At 45.7% G+C, this 21,880-nt stretch overlaps 1 protein-coding gene across 1 annotated transcript in view; it reads left to right on the top strand.

Annotated features, from left to right (window-relative positions):
- The window catches only part of LPAR2 (lysophosphatidic acid receptor 2), a 51,495-nt gene extending 33,628 nt beyond the window's left edge, over positions 1-17,867 (top strand). Inside the window, exon 3 of the mRNA XM_063123056.1 lies at positions 16,714-17,867. Within this exon, the coding sequence (XP_062979126.1) occupies positions 16,714-17,015 (302 nt within the window). The 3' untranslated portion in view covers positions 17,016-17,867. The remainder of the gene's footprint in view (positions 1-16,713) is intronic.
- The last annotated feature ends 4,013 nt before the right edge of the window (positions 17,868-21,880 follow it).

Below are 21,880 nucleotides of genomic sequence, written 5' to 3'. Positions count from 1 at the left end.
TGAATCCATAAATGTGAGGCAGAAATCGCTGCCAGATAAACTCTTAAGTAAGGAAACTTAAGGCCTCTTTTAACAAGGAAAAAAGGAAAGTGAGGATGGTGGAAATAGGCTCTGAAAGGGGTTTCTCATTCCTGCTTAGTGCAAAGGAGGAGTGAGCTTCCCATTTGGTAGCATTTGACTTTCTAGTCGCTTGTTTCTTAGCTGCTAGAATTATGTCCCATACATCAGGGGGTAAAGATTGACAGTCTAACATTGTGGTTTCTACTATGAGGTCCAGAGAGCTCAATAAATTGAGGATTACTCCCACTGTCTTCGATAGCATCCTCTTCTAAGATGCTACTAGAAGCCAGTTGTCTAAATATAGGTAGACTTTCACCCTGTGTAGGCAAATGAACTGCCATATATTTTGCAAACATTCGGTGGGCTGTGCTTAGGTCCAATAGACGCACCCAAACTGGGACATATCGGTACCTATGATAAACCCAAGGTACCTCTGGCGAGTGTTCAGAATGGCTATATGGAAGTATGCATAGTTATGTGTATGGGGCAAAACCTACTCCCTTCTTGAGGAGCAGCATTAAGAAAGACAGTGTGTCATCTGTAATTTGCTGGTTCTGATGCAGGAAACGAGATGAGCAATGAGATTGAACAATCCTTCACCATCGGATGGGAGGTCCTCAATCTAGTTCACAGAGTGAGACCTGCTAATCATAGGTATGCATGCGAAGCGCCAGAGCGCGCACCATCGCTTTCAACTCACAGTGAAGTGACGGGTCATGTTAAGTTGCTGACAAGAGGAAAAGTTGTATCTGGACATCATAACTAGATAGTGTATGACTCTGGGACCCAAAGCAGATGAATATGTTCTGAAAACTCCCCTTGGGGCTAACTGAACTAATATAGAATTGGAACATGGGTGCATAAAGAAAAAAACCCATGTCCATTACTGGACCTTATGTAAAGATTCTGCACTTTCCAATGTCAGAGCCATCAAAGAAGGGCCCTTCCAGGAATTTTTAACTGTTAGAAGCAGTGTTGGGAGGAAAAATATCGACACTGGAGTTGGCTTCTCAGTACATACAGCATGAGATACAAAATCCTGTACTTTATTTACCTAGTTATGTGTCTCAATACCAAGCCTGGTCATCCTCAATGACCGGGAAGTGGTATAAGTCCTCCAAGGGAGGTTCTGCCCTGTGTAGGTGATGCAGAAGAGAGCAATGTTGAGACCGACTGATAGTCCTCAAAGGATTGAAGGGAATCAGGTCTATTCTTATGCTCTAACTCATCTTCCCCAAATTGATCTCCTGATGTCCCATGGAATGGGGGTGGAATGGGGAAGAGCTAAGTAATTGTACTGACGCATTGTGGCTGTAACAGCTGAGCCCTGTGTATCGGTCGTAATGACAGTGATCTCAGTTGTATGTATCCCCATCACGGTACTGAAGCCAGTACCCATGCTTGTATGGTATTCTCAGGAGACGTGGCCCATTTAACATTGTGTCCCCTCCTCTTCCAAGGGAGGCCCCCCCAAAAAATGATGACATCAGACATCATGGTAATAAAACGCTCTCCATTGAAAGCAAAGCACTCAGAGCGTAGAGACTCTGGAATTGGGACCTTGAAATTGGTGGTTAGCCTGCAAGGTATACACTGCCTGATGTGGTGGACAGATGTCCATTGGCTTTGGAGGGGAGAGATATTACATCTCACCCTCTGACATTGAAGCTGCATGCGAGATGCCCTCTTGGTATCAAGAGTCTCAGTGTTTGTACCAAAGAAGCTATTAATGTTATTGCCAATCTCGGTATCAAGGGTTCCAGCCTTGGTACAGAAGAAACCAGTTATGTTATTGTCATTTTCAGTACCAAAAATTCCAGTCTTGGTACCGAAGAAGCCAGTTATGTTATTGTCAGTCTCAGAACCAAAAGTTCCAACCTTGGTACCAAAAAAGCCAGTTATGTTATTGCCAGTCTCAGCATTAAGAATTCCAGCGTCTGTATTGAAGATGCTAGTTATGTAATTGCCACTCTTGGTATCGAGGGTTCCAGTCTGTACCGAAGAAGCTATATTGTTGCTAGTCTCGGCATTGAGAGATTCATTCTCGGTACTGAAGAAGCTAGTTATATTGTTGCCAGTCTCGGTATTGAGAGCAGTCTTGGTACTGAGAGGTTTCAGGCTCGGCACTGAAGAAGCTAGTTATATTGTTACCAGTCTCGGTATTGAGAGCAGTCTTGGTACCGAGAGGTTTCAGGCTTAGTACTGAAGAAGGTAGTTATGTTGTTGCAAGTCTCGGTATCGAGAGTTTCAGTGTACTGAAGAAGCTAGTTATTGCTATCGAGAAGGCCAGCCATGGGGACTCTAACAGTAGTGGTTAGATCTGGCTTCCATCAAATGGCAGGTCCTCTATGCGGGTGCGTGCCTGCTGGGACAGCCCTGCGGACTTTAGCTACGCATGCCTTCGTAGCACAATGGAAACTACCATGGCTTTGAGGCGCAGTCCGTAGCGTGGCGTGCTGTATTAAGCTATTGTCAGGAAAGTCTCATAGCCTCAGTACAAAAACATCTGCCAGTTCCCTTTGGTCATCTGGCAAGAATCCGGAGAGAGATGTAATCTCCTCCCATAAAAAGAGCTTATGTTTTGCCATTGTGGCTTGGTAATTATGCACACGAAGGGATAAAGCTGTAGAAGAGTATACTCTTCTCCCCAGGCCGTGCAACCTACGGCCTTCTTTGTCCACTGGTGCATTATTTGAGTATTATTGAGTTAGGTTTTGGGTGTGTAAATAGGAACGGGACAATTTAGTCCTGCATCTTATAAATATATGTTGTCTAGCCTCCTCGACGTTGTGGCATAGAGGAGGGCAGCTTCCATGATTGTTACGCTGTGCGCAGCAGCACAGGCAAATATGGAATAGCCACTGGGGTTGATGACCCACAGTATACATCATCGTAAACTGGGTCATTAAATTTCTCTATAGGTTGGGATATTTGAGTCCCTAGGGATGTTGCCATTCTTTGTACCTGATCAGTAAAGTTTGCTAAGTCCTCTGAAGGGGACACCACGTCTGCAATGACCACGAGGTCATCTGGTGGTGATGTATCTTGTGAGGAGTCCGATTGGTAATCCTCCTCCGATAGAACATCCAGTCCCATGTTTGATGTAGGCAACATCTGCAGTGCTTGCGACGGTACCGAGTGGTCGGTACTGCGGTTTGCGTCGGTTGTGGAGCACGCCTTGGTACCGATGGTAGAGGTGGCGGTGGCATGGCCATGACATCCTCTGGGAGAGGTGGACGGGAGATCGTCGGAGGGTGGTTGTGGGTACTGATAATAGTAATCTAGGTGCCTTCTGTGTCTCCAATCCTCGTAATAATATGAAGGATACTGGGGAGGTTGCCAATCAGCATAATAGTCCTGCATTCTTGGAGGGGACATAGGTCGTTCGCCATGGGTGGCATACTGGCGACCTGAATGAGTTAAAGCCGGTGAATGGTCCCGGGCTTAACCATAAGGCGACGCGTGTCGGTATCGATAACCTTCGTTAGCGACTGACGGTTGCTGTGGCATTTATCGGTACTGACATCCGTCGGTATCGATGGGTTGTGGCTCTTCTCTGTATCGAGGGGAAAAAGGGCCCCGATCAGCCGAGGTATTATCCATGGATGAACCTCTAATTTCGCCTTCCGAGACCGATGCCCTTATGGTAGGATCGTCAGCCGCTACCGTGATGATCCGTAATGGAGACGGTGCCGGCGAGTCAGCAATACGCTCTGTTTGCTGCAGAGGGTTCAGTACCGGTGGTGAGGATGGAGTCGCTCGTCTCGGTATCGAATATGGTCTTGGAAGCAATAGCCTCGGTACCAGGCTTATAGGTAGGGAAAGCGATAGCCTCGGTATCGGGCTATCGGTATCGGTAGTGGCGGAGACCTTTGCAGTGAAAGGCTCGACATAGGGCTCCTATGCCCTGCCGCATGCCTCGGTACCGATGTGTTCGGTACCGTGCTCCTTGGTATCGACGACTTTTTCCTCGCATTTATATTCTTGAGTTTTGCTCTTATTCCTCTGAGGGTCGTGTGCCTCAGAACACTCTCTCGCTCTCTTAGAAATCTTTTGCCGCCCTTGCGGATGCGGACTGAGAGGAGGAGGAGGGGGGAACCGGTAAGGCTCACTCCATGCTGGAGGAAGTTGGGGCATAGACTCCATTACGATAGGAGATTTGGAGCGTCGAGATGGTCTCGGTTTCTCCACTGCCTCCAACGCCTTATCCCAGGGTATCGACCGAAGGCGGTCTGAGCGGTTCTTTCTTGTTTGCCTCGAGAACTTAAACAAACACACAAAATTCCACAATGTGTGTTTCTCCCAAGCAGAGCAAACAAAGTGAGTGTCTGTCGGTTTGCGTGATCTTCAGCCCGCAAACGGGGCACTTCTTGAAGAGGCCTTGATGTGCCATAAGCCACAAGGCTAAGTAACAACAAACAAATCCTTTTTTTTTTTTAATAACTACATAGAAAAGGTTAGAAAACTGGAGAGAAAAGACAAGAAGGAAAATAGAATATTTTCAGCTGAGGTAAAGTATACCACACACGAGAAGTCTCCACAAGCTGTTGACCCACAGGCGGTTGAAGAGAACTGAGGGGATTAGGCGGGAACCCCTGAGCATGCTCAGTGGACGGTGGGGGAGGGGTTCCCGCCTAAGACTTTCAGCTAGAGAAGTTTCCGAAGCTGGCCCTGCGCAGGCGCAGAGCCCATATGTGCGATGCACAGAGACCATGAAGAAGAACAAACAGATTTACCGGGGTCTTATTTGTTGCGGAAAGAAGACCAGAAGGAGCGAGAGAAGTGCGGGAGGTGGGCGTCATCATTAAAAGGACCTGTGAAGAACCGGGAGTGGCCAGTAATGAGTGTGCAATAAAACACTTGTCTGATGACGCTCATAGTTAGATTTTTAATCCTGCCTTTTGACTCCAGGAGTGCAGACTGGCAAGGACTCCTCACGACAAGGCTGTTTGGAAGGTTAGGCTTAGAGAAGACTTGCCCGTAAAAAGAGCTGACTTTTATGTGAACTGTACACTGTGTTCCAGAGAGATGCTGGTTTCCCTACCTTTGCTGAGTAAAGTTGGAGCAGCTGCATTCCTGCTTGTTGTGCCATGTGTAAGGGCATAGGAGCTCTGCTTGGGGTGGGGAGGGGGGATGTGGCAATCCCATCATCAGCTGGTTCTTTTCTAGGAGAAGTAGCAAGGCTGCTGCATTTGGGAATGCCTCTTTCCACATGAGTTTCTCTGCACTGTAGAGGAGGGCTTTGCTCAGAGTCCCCGTCTTTTCCTGACGCTAGCTTAGTTGAGACGAAGAGCAGAGACTTTCTGGTAGCGGTGTCTGGGTCATGAAACTTCATCCCCAGAAAAATCTGTCAGGCCAGCTCGGGCTTGAGATGCATTTGGTGGGTTTGTGGACTTTAAAAGAAAGTTGAAAAACTGTTTCTTTTCAATGGACTTTTGGGAATCTGGCCTTGAATTATTTCTTCTTTTCTTTTTTTATCAATGGCTGTGACTTGGTTTAGTTTGCTGTTTGCTGCAGCCTTCCCCAACCTGGTGTCCTCAGATGGTTTGGACTACAACACCCATCATCCTTGGCCACTGGCCATGCTGCTTGGGGTTGATGGGAGTTGAAGACCAAAATATCTGAGGGCACCAGGTTGGGGAATGCTGTTAGAGCCTTATCTTGGGCTGTTATCAGTCCTGTTGTATGACGTACGGCCACCGATTGAGACCTTTTCCTGGAGCTTGTGTAAGTACATATTGTGTACATGGGTGAGACTAGCTGCCTGGGGCTGAATTAATTTCAGCAGTGTACACACCATGAGTTGTTTGCTCAAAGCTATGGACTGATACGCAGCTGGGAGTTTGCTGGGGGAAGGAGGAATTATCTTGATTTTTCTTCTGGAGGGAACATGGAAATAAAACCTGTGTTGGATGACAGGGTTTTGTGCACTGCTTTAAGCAGATTCCTAGCAAATGCAAGTGCAAAAGCAAGGAAAACCCCGTGGGGGAGTAAAAAGAAGCCAAAGGCAAAGGTAGAACTAGGCAATCTTCAAAACGAAATATTTACAATAGTTTATTTACAGTGCCAAGGTGCCGCCTACGCGTTTCGAATGCAAACTGCGCTCTTCCTCAGGGCTGTTATCTAAAATATAAATAAAAAAGTTCAAAGGACTTCAAAGGACTTTTTTTTATTATTTATTTATAGGTCGCGGGCGCCGCCCAGGCGCATGGCAGTAAAGGCCCCATTTAGAAAATGTGTGACCTGTGGAGCTAAGCTTCCACCGACTGATGGTCACTCACTTTGCGTTTTATGCCTTGGTGAGGGCCACAAAGTAGAATCGTGTCACCATTGTATGGCGTTCACCAAACAAATGAGGAAAAACCGTGCAGATAGACTACGTTCCATCTTGTGGGAAAAAGCTCTCAGGGCTACCGACCTGATCTCCCAAAAAAGAGTGGACGAACCCAAAAGGATGGACAAACCCACTCAGCAACCTACCGAAGAGGAGGGCTCGATACGTTCCTTCGTGATCTCGGAGACCGTTATGGCGCAAAATAGGGCACAGATTCCCCTCACGCCAGGTCAAACGTTGGCAAAGTCCGCGGCCAAAAAGATTTCAAAAAAGGCCCGGACGCCCAAACCAGTCGACACCGAGAAAAAGAAAAAGAAGAAAAGAAAGGAAGCCGAAAAGTCCTTGGCATCGAGGTCGACTCCGCCCTCGACGTCTTCCATACCGAGACCAATCCAACTCTCGGTATCGACCTCGGTACTGACAGTTGCTGTAGCAAACCAACCTTCGCTACCGACTCCATTGCATAGACCTCTGAGTTCTATGTCAGAAGGAGAAATAAGGGATTCTATATCCGCTACCTCGATACAGCAAACAGCGGTACAGAAAGAAATACATGTGGCTGATGCGAGACGTCGAAGATCTCCATCACCAAGGCCCATGGCTAATGTCAAAACTACAACTTCACCCAGATCAGAATGGGATAGGGTTTCTCAATACTCTGATTCACGATACCGCCAACAAGAGCTGTACGATTGGGAATATTACCGCCCTCGCGGTTACTTCCAGGACGAGCGAAGATATCACCAATACCCGCCAGATCCATACTTCGCCCATCCACCACCTCCATCAAGGGTCTTCCAAATTCCAAGGGCTCCACCTCCACCACAGTTGCTATCACCAGCATCGAGTCACCAGAGGCGTACACACAGCCCTTCGGTACCGACGGCAACCACTACTACTGCTATCGTTCACCAGAAAGAACCGCAGCAACAAATGGAACAACAGCTCCAAATTGTTAGACCCACTTCTCCGGACGAAGATTATCAGTCCAATTCAGAATCCGTTATGTCGGTTGCCCCTTCGGTACCTTCTCCCGAGGATGCCGTGAATTCTCAAGACCCAGCCTCGCCTTCGGAGGACATGGGCAATTTTTCTGAACACATACTACGCATGGCTAAATCTCTCGGCCTCGATATCCAGCAGCCTACCGAAGTTTTAGACGATCCCATATACGACGTATTACACACTGAAGCTAACGCTTCTATTGCCATACCTTTTCCGCCCACCTTACGGCGAACGGCTCAGTTATCTTGGAAGACCCCCTCTTCCACGCAACCAACCTCAAAGAGATTGGAAGCCATGTACAAGATCCAAGAAAAGGAGGCTGGATTCTTGTTTCAGCATCCTAAGCCAAATTCAATTATTGTGGAGTCGGCTCAAGGCCATTCCCAAAGAATCCATTCAGCCCTGATAGATAAAGAGGGCAGAAAACTGGACTTAACGGGAAGGAAAATTTATGCTTCCTCCTCCCTAGGCATCCGTGCCGCAGCTTACCAAGCAACCATGGCGAGGTATCAACTGTTCCTCTGGGAGAAAATCGGCTCCCTCTGAGACTATCTCCCAGAGGACAAGAGGGAACTTGCCAGAGTTTTTCAGAATGAAGCATCTGTCATAGCAAGACAGCAACTGAGCACAGCAAGGCACCAAACAGATTCTCATTCTAAATCTATGATGGGAGCTATTTCTTTAAGATGGCACACTTGGCTTAGATCAGCAAATTTAACACAAGAGACCAAGTCTCGAATTGAAAACTTGCCTTTCGATGGCGAAGGCCTGTTTAATACTAAAACAGACGACGCCATGGACTCGATCTATAAGGCACGTACCACCGCAAGAAAGATGGCGTTTACTGTCCCTGTAGTCCAATATAGACCGAGACGTTGGACAAGACCATCTTTCCTTCAACAGCAGTTGCAGCAGCGCCCTCAATATGACAGGCAGCCGCGTCAGCAGCAACAACTTCAAAGGAAGAGACCTTACCAAGGCAGATATCAGTCCAACAAACGACAGCCTGACTTTTCAAAGAAGCAGCATCTTTGACTTCCCTACCTCAGATCTACCACCATTCTCAGACCGCCTGGCACCCTTTTTCCATCAATGGGAGTTAACAACAGACTCCTGGGTGCTCACCATCATCAAAGAGGGGTATGCCATCGAATTCGATGCCCCCCCTCCTTCGGGAGTGAAAGTAACAGCGCCTTCCCCTCCTCTGCTTCTCGAGGTACAAACCCTGCTGACGAAGGGAGCCAACTCCCCTGTACCAGCAGACCAAACCAACCAGGGGTTCTTCTCGCGCTACTTCACGGTCCCGAAGAAGGATGGGGGTCTTCGACCAATTATGGATCTCAGGAAATTGAACAATTACATCACCCCCAAAAAGTTCCGTATGACAACAGTTACGTCTATTCTCCAGCTCCTTCATACAGGGGTCTGGTTCGCGGTGGTAGATCTGAGGGATGCCTACTTCCACATCTCCATCAGGAAGTCACATCAAACTTACCTACGTTTCGCCATCGGGACTCAACAGTTCCAGTTTTCCATTCTTCCCTTCGGACTCGCAACAGTGCCGAGAGTCTTCACAAAGGTGATGGCGGTCGTCTGCGCTCACTTAAGACAAAAGGAAATTTATATTTACCCATATATAGACGATTGGCTCCTGGTAGCGGACAACAACCTCACGCTCCAGAGCAACATATCTATGACTCTCAACCTATTACATTCCTTAGGACTTTGGGTGAACGAGGAGAAATCCGTCTTAACCCCACAAAGGAAAATAGACTTCATAGGAGTGACTCTATCGTCCCTAGACGGAAGAGCATATCTCCCTGTGTCCAGAGCAAAGACACTTCGCGATCTCATCCTCGATATCGAGGGCTGATTAAAACTCTCGGCGTGGACAATTCAAAGGCCCTTGGGCCTGATGGCAGCAACCACTGCAGTGATCAGATTTGCAAGACTGCGAATGAGAATCTTGCAAGGGTGGTTTTTAAGAACATTCGACCTTCGACGCAATGCCCACAGAACTTTTCTCTTGATTCCGAGACAAGTGCGGGCATCTCTGAAGTGGTGGCTGTCGATGGGGAACTTACTGGAAGGGGTTCCATTTCAACAAGTATCGCCTTCGGTAACGCCTCCATGGATGGATGGGGAGCTCACTGCAACTTTCTCACCGCCCAGGGTCGATGGTCTCCCAATCTGAAAGAAGAGCATATCAATCATCTAGAGCTCTTGGCAGTGGAAAATGCAGTGAAGACCTTCACTCAAATCATCGAGGGTCGGAACGTCCTGATTCCTACGGACAATACCACCGTAGTCTGTTACATCAACGGACAGGGTGGAACGAGATCACACCCGTTGACTCGATCTGCGATCAGGATATGGAACTGGTGTATAAAGAGAAATACTTACCTGACTGCTATCCATGTTGCAGGGAAAGAAAACACCATCGCGGATTCACTCAGCAGGTCTTTCCATTCCGACCACGAGTGGGAGCTCGATACCGTAACGAGGGAACATCTTTTTCGGTACTGGGGGTATCCAGCCGTCGATGTCTTCGCCACCGAGAAAAACACAGCTTGTTCCAGATTCTGCAGCGGAGCAGGAAAAGGAAAGAACTCCTTAGGAGTTCACCAGAACGTGGAAAGGGGACCTTCTTTACATCTTTTCCCCCATTCCCTTTGCTGACAAGAGTCTTAGAGAAAATCCAAACAGACGACTCGGACTGTATCCTGATAACGCCTTGGTGGCCTTGACAGGCTTGGTTCCCACACGCTCTTCGGCTATCGAGACGGAACTACATCAGACTCCCATCGATACCGAAACTATTTTCTCGACACCAGGGCAGGGTTCGACACGCAGAACTCTCCACGCTCAAGATGACAGCTTGGAGGATAACTCCAACTCATCCTACCGTACCGAGAACTTGACAGTGGACCATATATTGTTGGCATCGAAGAAACCATCGACAAGGAAATCATACACAGCAAAATGGCAAAATTTCAAAAAAATTGTCCTACATAAAAATCAAACACCAACCTCTTGCCCAATCACCACGATACTTGAATATTTGCTGTCATTATATAAGAACGGACTTAAGCTTTCTTCAATTAGAGTTCATCTAGCAGCGATCACAGCCTCTCATACCGGTGTGGATGGGTTTTCGCCATTCACTCACCCCTTGTCAAAAACATTTCTAAAAGGCTTAAAGAATACTATACCTATAGTTAAGGAGATCGTTCCATCGTGGAGTCTCTCAGTAGTTTTACAATCGCTTACTAAGAAGCCCTTTGAGCCTATGGCCACAGCAGATCTAAGGCTCTTATCCCTAAAGACTGCTTTTCTAGTGGCCATAACGTCGGCGAGACGTGCAAGCGAGCTCAGAGCTCTTAGAACAGACCCTCCATATACCACATTTCACAAGGACAAGGTGGTTTACGCACAGACCTGGCATTTCTGCCTAAGATAGTCTCAAGCTTTCACCTGTCGCAAGATATTATTCTACCAGCCTTCTTTCCTAATCCCACTACTGTGGTGGATACATCGATGCACATGCTAGACGTAAGAAGAGCTCTTGCCTTTTACAAGGCTAGAACTGAAGGCTTTAGGAAAACTAAACAACTTTTTGTTTGCTATGGAGAGCCACGTAAGGGACTCCCTGTATCATGCCAACGGTTGTCGCGATGGATTGTGCAGACAATTGAACTGGCTTATTCTTTGGCGAAGTTGAAGTTGCAACAAACGGCTCATTCTACCAGAGCCATGGCAACCTCTGTAGCTTTCAGCAGAGGGGTGCCTCTAAGACAAGTGTGCAAAGCAGCGACGTGGTCCACTCCATCCACGTTTGTCAAGCACTATAATCTGGACACTCGTGCACGGCAAGACTGCTCCTTTGGGAGGACGGTGCTCTCCGAGGTCCTAAGATGACACACCAACCCACTTCCAGGTATTCAGCTTGCTATTCGCCCATATGTGTGATGCATAGAGACCACGATGAAGAAATGCAGGTTGCTTACCTGTAACTGTAGTTCTTCGAGTGGTCATCTATGCATTCACACAACCCACCCACCATCCCCACTTGGTGGTACATAGGGGCTATATTGTATGTTGTATATGCTTGAATACGTTTTATTGAGTAATACATCCATGTTTATGGGGGCACAATGTCGGACTCCTATAAACTGAGGCAACGGCGGGAACCCCAGGGACATGCGCAGTGGCGTGGGGGACAGGTTCCCGCCTAAAACGTTTTGCCTAGCTAGTAGAGGTTACAGTTACAGTCTCCGCGCAGGCGCAGAGCCCCATATGTGTGAATGCATAGATGACCACTCGAAGAACTACAGTTACAGGTAAGCAACCTGCATATCACCAACTAGTCCAGATGTTGAAAAGACCATGTAGGACAGGGGTTCTTAATCGGTGGGGTACGCCTCCCCAGGGGAGGTTTGGACCGACTCCAGGGGAGGTGTGAGTAGCCTCTCAACTATAAATTGTTTATTTTACAAGTACATAGCAGCACAGCTTGGCCCAACCTTATTTCTTTCTACTAATCTTGGGAGCTACGACGTAGCTCATTTGTACACCATGTGCGTTATAGTAGTTATCGTTACCTGCTACACATGCGTTAGCATTTGTGAAGAACAATCAATCTTTCAAGGTAAGTGACTGCTTTGTTCTAAGTCATTTTTTTCCAGTTTATTGCAAAAAATATTATTATTTTTGTGCATTCCTATACCGCCCAATAGCCGAAGCTATTGTGGGTTTGAAATCCTTTCACATTTAATTTAGACTCTATGGATGATGCTGATATGCAAAAAGATGACCTTACTAAGTTGCAGAGCAAAGCCTTGGTCAAGCAAAATTTCTTCAATCAAAACCTTGATGAATTTTGGTGCTCTCAAATGGCTGCATATCCTGTTCCGGCAAAGAAAGTTATTTCATCATTAATTCCATTTCCAACCACCTATCTGTGTGAATCTGGATTTTCAACTCTTGTCAGCATAAAAAACCAAAGCTAGAAATCGGTTGAATGCCAGAAATGATATGTGGCTAGCATTGTCTAACATTGTCCCTCGAATAACTACTCTTGCTGAGCACAAACGGCAACAGTGATCACATTGAAGTTATTTTGAAATTATCCTTTTGTGTGTGTAGTTATTAGAAATACTTTCTTTAAATACAGGTTTTATTTCCACAAAACTGTTCATTGCTTGTGTTTGTGTTCTTTTCATTGAATATGCATTTTTTTAGTCGAAAGACAGAACTAAAAAATGCAAACTCGTCCTGCCTAAGCCTAAATTTTGGGCTGTTAACACATGGGAGGCATGGGTCATAAGTTTTTTCACAAGGGAGGTGTGACACCAAAAAGGTTAAGAACCACTGATGTAGGATCTTGACAGGAACAGCCCTGTCCGTTAACACCTGTGGCTCTTCCATGTCTCCTCTGTTTCTCGGTCTAAGTCTTGTACTACTTTCAGGCTCTCCCTCCTTACTGCCAGAGTTTGGTGCAGGGGTGGTGGACCTTGGGCCCAGGGGACAAACCCTGCCCACCCTGGGGTCCCATTCCAGCCCTCCCATGTTCCCCAGAGGGCCCCACCTACTTTCCTCCAACCATTGATCCTTTAGGGGTTCCCCAGCTTTTGTGCCATTCTTTCCCCATTCTAAAAGCTTGAAGTGCCTCTCCCAAGGCTTAGCTACAGGAAGTAAGAGCTCTAAGCTACAACATGCTGTTATTTCTGGCCCCGCCCCTTTGGCCCCACCCAACACTGGAATGCGGCCCCCCAAAAGCTTCTTTAGAATGGAATTTGGCCCCTGGGTTGAAAGAGGTCCTGCCTCCCTTGGTCTTGTCCTTTGACAGGGGAGTGCCATTTGCTGCATTCAGAGCAACATGGCAGCCGCTGCCTTTCTACGAACCCTACCAAGCTGCCCGGTCATTGAGGGCATGCTCCTGGAGGTTCCACATAGACCCATCCTCTGATTGGAGTCCACCAGGGGAAGAGCCTTCAGCGTGGTGGCCCCCTTCATAGAATCATAGAATCATGGAAATCACCGGGGGTAGATGGTCTAGGACCAGAGTTTTATAAAAAATTTAAAACATTAATAGTGCCAAAGTTGTTGAAATTATATAATGCAATAATGGAAGGGGAGAAGATTCCAGAGTCATGGGAGCATTCCATAATAATTTTAATTCCGAAACCGGATAAGGACTTGACTCTCCCTGATTCATATAGACCAATTTCGTTAATAAATCAAGATGCTAAAATTTTTTCAACTATTTTGGCTAAAAGGTTAAATAAATTTATAGCTAATTATGTAGGGGAAGACCAATGTGGTTTCATAGCAGGTAGACAGATGCACACATTAATAGGTAGAGTTCTGAATGTAATACAGGGGATAAAAAAGTCAAAGAATAAGGCGGGTATTTTAGCGTTAGATATTTTTAAGGCTTTTGATTGTGTGAGTTGGCAAACTTTTAAGTTGATTTTAAATAAAATGGGATTTGGTATTAAATTTAGAGCAATAATAGAGCAGTTATATTCTAAAAACACAGCCGTAGTGGTAGTAAATGATGGAATAACGGATAAGATACGACTACCCAGAGGGACGAGACAAGGATGCCCACTCTCGCCAGTCCTTTTTGTATTGGTGATGGAATTGTTGGCAAACGCAATAAGAGAAGATGGGGAGATAGAGGGGATAGGTAGCAGTAATAAAATAAAGTTGAATATGTTTGCAGATGATACATTGATGACTATTAGGGATCCTATAGGTAAAATGGAAAGAATTAAACAGCAGTTGAAAGAATTTGAAGAAGTTACGGGGTTAAGAATAAATTGGGCAAAATCGGAATTGATATTATTTAATTATACCAAAAAGGAAGAAAAGGAATGGGAAGGGAAGGCTTCAGTTTTGAAAAGTAAAGAAAGAATTAAATATTTGGGTATTAAGATTACTAAAAATTTAGAAGATTTGGAAAGTGAGAATTTAAGTGGATTGAAAAAAGAGATAGTAGAAAAGTTAAAGAAGTATAAGAAATTGAATCTTTCTTGGTTTGGAAGAATAGCTTTAATAAAGATGAAAATTTTACCTAGGATCAATTTTTTCTTTAGGATGTTACCAATAAGAATTTCAGATTTAGAGTTAAAAAGTTGGCAGAATCTTATAAATAACTACTGTAATGCTGAGAAGAAATCAAGGATCAATAAAAGTAAATGGTATTTAAGCCAAAAGAAGTGTGGATTGGGTCTCCCAAACCTTGAGTACTATTATATAGCAAACAGGTTAAGACATATTGTTGAAGCAATTTTAGGGGTAGGGGACTTAGAATGGATGGAGGAAAATACATTAGGTAATATTGAGTTAAAATTGCAGAATGTATTTTTTAAGGAGAAAAGGAAGGGTAAATGGCTTAATGATTTAGATAATCACTTTTTGAAGTTCCATTGGGAACTTTGGAATAAATATAAAAAGGAGATGCTTTCAAGAAATTCCTCCTTAACACCGGTGATAATGTTAAAGAAATTTCCTGAAAACTTAAAGAATAGATTAAGCAAAGTTTTAAAAGATTTGAAATTAATGTGGTTAAACTACGGGCAATTGGAACAATGGACTAAAAGTTGGGTAAGAGAAAATGGAGAGTGTGGAGAGAGGACGAAATTTGAGGAATTAATTGGAAAAAAAGAAATTGATAAGGGACAAAATATAGGGACAAAAGGGTTAATGAGTCAACTATATAATATATTAGTTGAGAAAGGAGTGTTGGATAGTGTCAGGAAAGTGGTTTGGGAGACTGATTTGAAGATACAAATAGGACAGCAGAGATGGGAAGGACTATGGAGACAGAGAGTGTTGAGAAATATGTCAATAAGAATAAAGGAGAATTACTATAAACTTGTATGGAGGTGGTATTTAACTCCGGTTAGATTAAATAAGATTAATAAGCAGCTTTCAGCAGATTGTTGGAGGGGTTGTGGTGAAAAAGGAACGTATTTACATATGTGGTGGGATTGTAAACATGTACAAAAGTTGTGGAAGATGGTGTTCTTTGAGACTGAGCAGATTGTGGGATTTAAAGTAGAGGTTACACCAAGGATTGCATTACTCTCACTGCAAGAAGAACTTAAATGTAATAAAGAAGCGAAAGAACTGATAACTAACCTGCTGACGGCTGCGAGGTTGATTGTAGCTAGGAACTGGAAGATTCTAAGAGACTATTGTATTGAAGAATGGTATAAAGAAGTGTGGGACATTGCTATAAATGATAAATTGACATGTAATATTAAAATGAAAAGAGGTATAGTAAAAACGAATGATTTTGAGGGTATATGGAAAAAGTTCCTAGAGTTTGTGTTCTCTAAAGGAAGTGGGAAACCACCAACAGATGAAACTATGAGTTTTTGGAAACAGGAATGAGATCCCGAGGTGGGGGGAGCACTGTTATGTTTAGTACAAATATGTTTAATAGGTTAAATTTGAATATTCGATATTAAGGCAATTTTATGTTTATGTATCAAGTGATTTTTATTTGTTGTTTTTGTTGTTGTTGTTTAAAAAAAAAAAAGAATCATAGAATCATAGAATAGCAGAGTTGGAAGGGGCCTACAAGGCCATCGAGTCCAACCCCCTGCTCAATGCAGGAATCCACCCTAAAGCATCCCTGACAGATGGTGGTCCAGCTGCCTCTTGAATACCTCTAGTGTGGGAGAGCCCACAACCTCCCTAGGTAACTGATTCCACCGTCGCACTGCTCTAACAGTCAGGAAGTTTTTGCTGATGTCCAGCTGGAATCTGGCTTCCTTTAACTTGAGCCCATTATTCCGTGTCCTGCACTCTGGGAGGATCGAGAAGAGATCCTGGCCCTCCTCTGTGTGACAACCTTTGAAGTATTTGAAGAGTGCTATCATGTCTCCCCTCAATCTTCTCTTCTCCAGGCTAAACATGCCCAGTTCTTTCAGTCTCTCTTCATAGGGCTTTGTTTCTAGACCTCTGATCATCCTGGTTGCCTTCCTATGGAACTCCCTTCCTATGGAACTCCCTGCCTCTGGAGGTCAGGCAGGCAGAAAATGTCATTATTCCAGGAAGCCTTTCCTTAATGACCAGCCACCGTTCACTGTACATTTTGCTTCTTTTAACATCTATTTCAAAGTGTTTTATTCTGTTTTTATTTTATCTTGTACACCATTCCGAAATTTTCAATGGGGAGCGGTATATAAATATTGTAAATAAATAAAGTGCAGTGCGTATTAGAACTGCACAATTTCTTAGTGCTGGGTATCTTGCCTCTTCTGAATTCTCCTAATGGATTCCTCTCTCCTTGTCCTTAGGTGCCTTTGTTATCTGCTGGACTCCCGGACAGGTGGTGCTCCTGTTGGATGGCCTAAGCTGCAAAAGCTGCGATGTTTTAGCAGTAGAGAAATACTTCCTGCTGCTGGCGGAAATCAACTCCGTCATTAACGCCATTGTCTACTCCTACCGGGACAATGAGATGCGCAGCACCTTCCGGAAAATCCTTTGCTTTGCCTTCTACAGGGTGCCAAAGTACTCTCCAGCTTCAGGGAAGTCCACCACCACGGAGCATAGGATACTGCCTCAGAACGGGCATCCAATTATGGACTCTACCCTCTAACTCTGCCGTTTCAGGCTTTTCTGTGCTGGTCATCTGAAGCCATTGTTGTTGATCTATGGGAAGCATGTCTCTGTGGCTAGAGACCATGGCCTGTCGTGGCCGCAGTGCGGCTGGGAATAGTGCTGTGACCAAGGTTATCCATAGGGGACAATATTGTGCCTGTGCATCGGTTGGTGACTAAGGGCAGCATTCTCAATTTGTCGCACCAGGTTGTGAGGGTTTGCGGCCTCCGGACAAGAGGCAGATGTATTGTGACTGTAGATGATCATGTGTCTGGGAGACAGGGACGATTCACAGTTAACAAAGTTAACGAATGGAGGAACTGGCACATTTGCTCTGCGTTACAGCTTGAGAGGCACCTTAAAACACTCGATTGGGTTATGAACCATTTCGAAACTGGTTTGCACGCGGCTACTTAGAGGCATATATTTTCTTCTTCATCTTCCACAGGCTAACCAGCAACTCTTGCTCTGTCTGCTTAGAGACCGTGGGTGGCCCTCTTAGGACAAACTTTCTTTGCCTTGTTCTTAAATACAAATGTTTGGACAAAGGGTTGAAAAGCGGTGGAACAAAAACGCTGAGGTACATGCATCGCTGCCTGTGTGAGCCGCTATTTTTAAACAGCTGTGTTGATTCATTGGAGGGGTGGCATCTCCATGCCAAACTGAAGCAATCATCTCAGATGTTTCTGTGCCGGGGGAATAATTGTTGTCCTAGCCCTCTTTCAGTATTACTGCCTTTCTGGGCATGCCCATTTGAGGGCTGAGATGCAAAAGCTACAACTCCATCTTCTGCATGGACTCCCTGAGCATCTGTTACAACCTGAGCTCTCTCTCCTCTGCTTAAACTGCAGTCCCCCCACCCCCATGCCATGTTTTTAGCTCAAGGAGATTCCAGACCACTGTGGCCAAATCGTCAAATGCCCAGCTGGTGAAGTCCATGGTAGATATAAGGTAGGGTAAATAATCCATTCGAGTTGAGCACAGGTGCTGTTGCATGAGTGTGCAAGAATTATACACATAAAGAACATCCCACCCACCTCTTATTTGTTTTACCATTAGTGCTTAGAGGTGTAGCAGTACAGCTTAGCAGATGACCACGCATACCTTAGCTTTCCAGGTGTTCTCTTCTGCTAAGGGTTGATTACTCTCACAGCACTTTTGCTGTGGAGCAGGGATGGGCAATTTGTGGCCCTTTAGATGTTTTGGCCTACAACTCCCATGATCCCTCATCACTGACCATTCTGGCTAGGGGTGATGGGAGTTAAAGGCTCAAACAGCTGAAGGACTACAAGTTGCCCACCCCTGCTATAGAGGAATTTTACCATTATATTCTCAAAGGAAAAGTGCAATGCCCACGTAGAGGATGGCGTTCACTGCGAAGCCTCGTTTATGGTGCAAAAGTGCTCTCGTTTCACAAGGATTAGTCATGGCACTTGCCTGGGGAGGAGCAGGCTTGCCCTTGTGCCTTGGAACAGCTCTGCAGCAGGGTGGTGCGGTGCTAAAAGAAGGTTCAGCTGCCCTGATTTCTTCCTGTTGCGCACAGGAGCCCTGCTGTCCCAAAGCTGGCAACCTTACCTGGCGCTTGATCTTCTGACTCAGACAATAAATGTGCAGAACAAAACACAACAGAAGATGAACTGGGAAGGACCAGTGCTGCTTTCCAGGGTTGTCCCTGTGGCCGCCTCCAGTGCCTTAACTGCGGACTCCACCCCCCTCCTGCCCCACTTCTGCCATCGCTGTTAGCCAGCCTTCTCTCCACGCCCTCCCCCAGCAATCCTGATACAAATAGCTCCTTCCTCCTGGGAGCAGCAGGGAGAAAAGAGTCATTTGTGCCAGGATTGCTGGAGGAAGGGTTGGAGAGGAGGCTCTCCTCTCTTGTGACTCCCCTCCCAACAGATCACTCTTTCTCTGCTGTGACAGGGTTACCAGAATGTGTGCATGTGGTATAGAAACGTTCCCCCCACTTTCTATGAAAAACTGTGGATTATTTTTTCTTAAAATATAAAGTATAAAAATGATGCATTTATACAATGTAATTTGAATGCTTGGGTTAGTCTGAAGGGTTGCTAAGGTTCACTTCTCTCCAATGCCCATGGAGCAGAAGGCCTCTCCTCTCTCAGGCCTGCAGCACCAGTGCTTGTCTGCCTTGAGAGGTCGTCAGAGCAGTACAGCTTGCCTTGTCCTTTGGGCCTTGTTCAGGTCTTGGGGGACTCCCGGCTTCTCAGATGGCTAAGAGTCCTCTGCACACTCCCAGATTCTCCAGCCTATCCCTTCCCAGTGCTAATGCTCTCCTACGTGCAAGTTGGGACTTGCTCCTTACAGTAGAGTCCTGCTGGGCCTCTCCCTTCGGCACCTGCCCTCTGGTCTGTTTCTTGCCTCGTGTTACAATGTGGCTCTGGCATGGGATTGATCCTCACAGGGATTGATCCACAGGGATTGATCCTCACTTGTAAAACTTCCAAGATGGATCCTGCTGCCGTGACTCAGCCGTCAACCAGGGAGCCCATACTTGGGCAGAACAGTGTAGCCCTTTGATGAGGCACCTGATAACTGTGTCAGTACAGCCGAAAGCTTGCTTGCTTCTCAGTATAAATGCCCTAATAATTCATGTCCATGAAGTGAGTGAAACTGCCTAAGTTTTCATTGCACAACTTCCCCTACCCTGGTGCTTTCCAGAGGTGTTGGACCGCGATTCCCAGCAACCCTGGGGGATGTTGGGTGTTGTAGTTCAACATACCTGGAGGGCCCCAGGTTAGGAAAGGCTGCATTAAGACATAAGGAGCTCAGTGAAACAGATGACTATGAGTAAGATTGCCAACTAACCAGAAATATATATATATCCGGCCTGCTCATGTGCCCTTAACATCAGCTTGGTCTGCTGCCATCAGCTGGTGAGATTTTTCATAGCATAGAGGTAAGAATTTTCACCCACTGAGGTCCGCAAAACAAGCTGTGGTTAAAGGCACAGCAGTAGGGAGTCTGTATACACACACACACACACGTACGTGGGGTGGGGTGGGGAGGGGAGGGGAGATGGCAACTCTTCAGTTGTGCGGAAACACCATGCATGTGGGTGGGCGCAGACACACACAGAATATTTATCTGAAGGTAATAGACTAGAATTAAAGTGAGGAATTCCTAGATTTATTAAAACAAGTTTCTATAATTTGGACCAAACATTAATCTTCTACCCCCATATACAACTCAAGAAACAAAAACTCATAGGGTTGGTCCCTGCTCCTGTACAAACACCGAGCAGAAATGTAGCAAGGAGGTAAAGCTTTACCCCTCACTTCATTTCTATGCCATACCAACTTTGCCTGTTGAGTATCTGAAACGGTTCTGTAAGCAGGGCTAAAGAAACAAACATATAAAAACCCTGAAAATCCTGTTTGAACACATATCCTATATTAATTGACCACCAAATTAGATAATGTGGTTTGTGGGACGGATTTATCTTTCTCAAATAGCCACCATGGGGAAAGATCAGAACCAGTGTAGGATGAGGGATTTAACCATTTGCACACACACCTGTCTCCCCCATGCCACAATTCAAAAGGTGGGGGGGAAAAAGCTCCATTGCTGTCAATGAGAGCTTTCCACCAATTGCAAATAGCAGAGTGGGAAATTTTCAGTTGGGACCACAGTAGCAGCAAAGGGGTTAAACATCCTCTCCCCGTGCCAGTGTTAATAGGATACCTAGTCACTAGGAATTGCAGTCCAATGCATCTAGTGGGCACCAGACTGGGGAAAGCTGTGCTAAGGGCTGAACTAGACATCTGGCAAACACAGCTGTGGGAATCTGGGCTGATGTGGCAAAGCTACGGGACTGGGGGTATTTGCAGGCAAGTACTTGCAAAAGGAGAGGATTGCTTAACCCTTCCCCTGCCCACTGCTTTCCTCCAGCAATCCCAGCTGATTTCCCCCATGATGACCCTATTTAGACCAAACGCTAAACTACAGTGATTAAGGTAAACATTGGCCCCATTCAGAAGACACCTTAAACCATGGCTTTAACCACGGTTAAGCCAGAAAGCCGAGCTGTGTTCAGAAGACACCTTTAACCACGGTGAATAAAGCAAAAAGCCTTTTTTACTGTGGTTAAAGCTGTGGTTTAAGGTGTCTTCTGAACGGGGCCTTTATGGCTTAGCATGTCATGTGCACCATTCCTAACCATGTTGGCTACATAACCATGGTTTAAACAAATTCACTATTTCTTGCAAAAGAGTTAGCAGCCTAACCGCTTAGCATGATGTTTGAACAGGCCCAGTGTGGCATACATTGCTACCTGGGGGAAAAGCAGCATGAGATATCCATAGAGGTAAAGAGGTTCTTGGGGAAATGGTTAATATCCTCTGACCTTGAGAGATGAGAAGCAGTGCTTTGGGTTCCCAGACCCCTGTCGGTTGACAAATGTCCCCATTCTATTTCGATACTTGCCTGCTCTTTTTAGTGAGCAAGAAAATTGCATTTTCATGTGAAGGGGAAGCTCTGCAGTTGAAGATCGTGAGGAAGAGACTAGTGGAGGCGCTTCCAGACGGATGGCTCCTGGTGCAAGCGATTAAAGGACATGACGCACTGCAGCTATTCTCTCATTTAAGGGGCGGGGGGAGGCAGCAGCAGCAGCAGTGGAAAAACACGGGAGGGTTACAAGTGGAAGACAACAATAACGTCATTTGAACCCCCTGTAAAAATCTGTGAATGATTGCACAATAAAAGCCTTGCTTGGAAACACCCTGGAAGGTGCACAGGATTGGGGTGGGAGAACAGATCATCAAGGAGGTTGGTGAACTACAAGGAAAGCCTGGGGTTTTCTGGCTCTCCAGGTTAAATAGAATCATTGACATGCTACCTGACACCACA

Source organism: Elgaria multicarinata, chromosome 3, assembly GCF_023053635.1.
Source record: "Elgaria multicarinata webbii isolate HBS135686 ecotype San Diego chromosome 3, rElgMul1.1.pri, whole genome shotgun sequence".
Lineage (NCBI taxonomy): Eukaryota > Metazoa > Chordata > Lepidosauria > Squamata > Anguidae > Elgaria > Elgaria multicarinata.
This window is presented reverse-complemented; position numbering and strand designations above follow the sequence as displayed.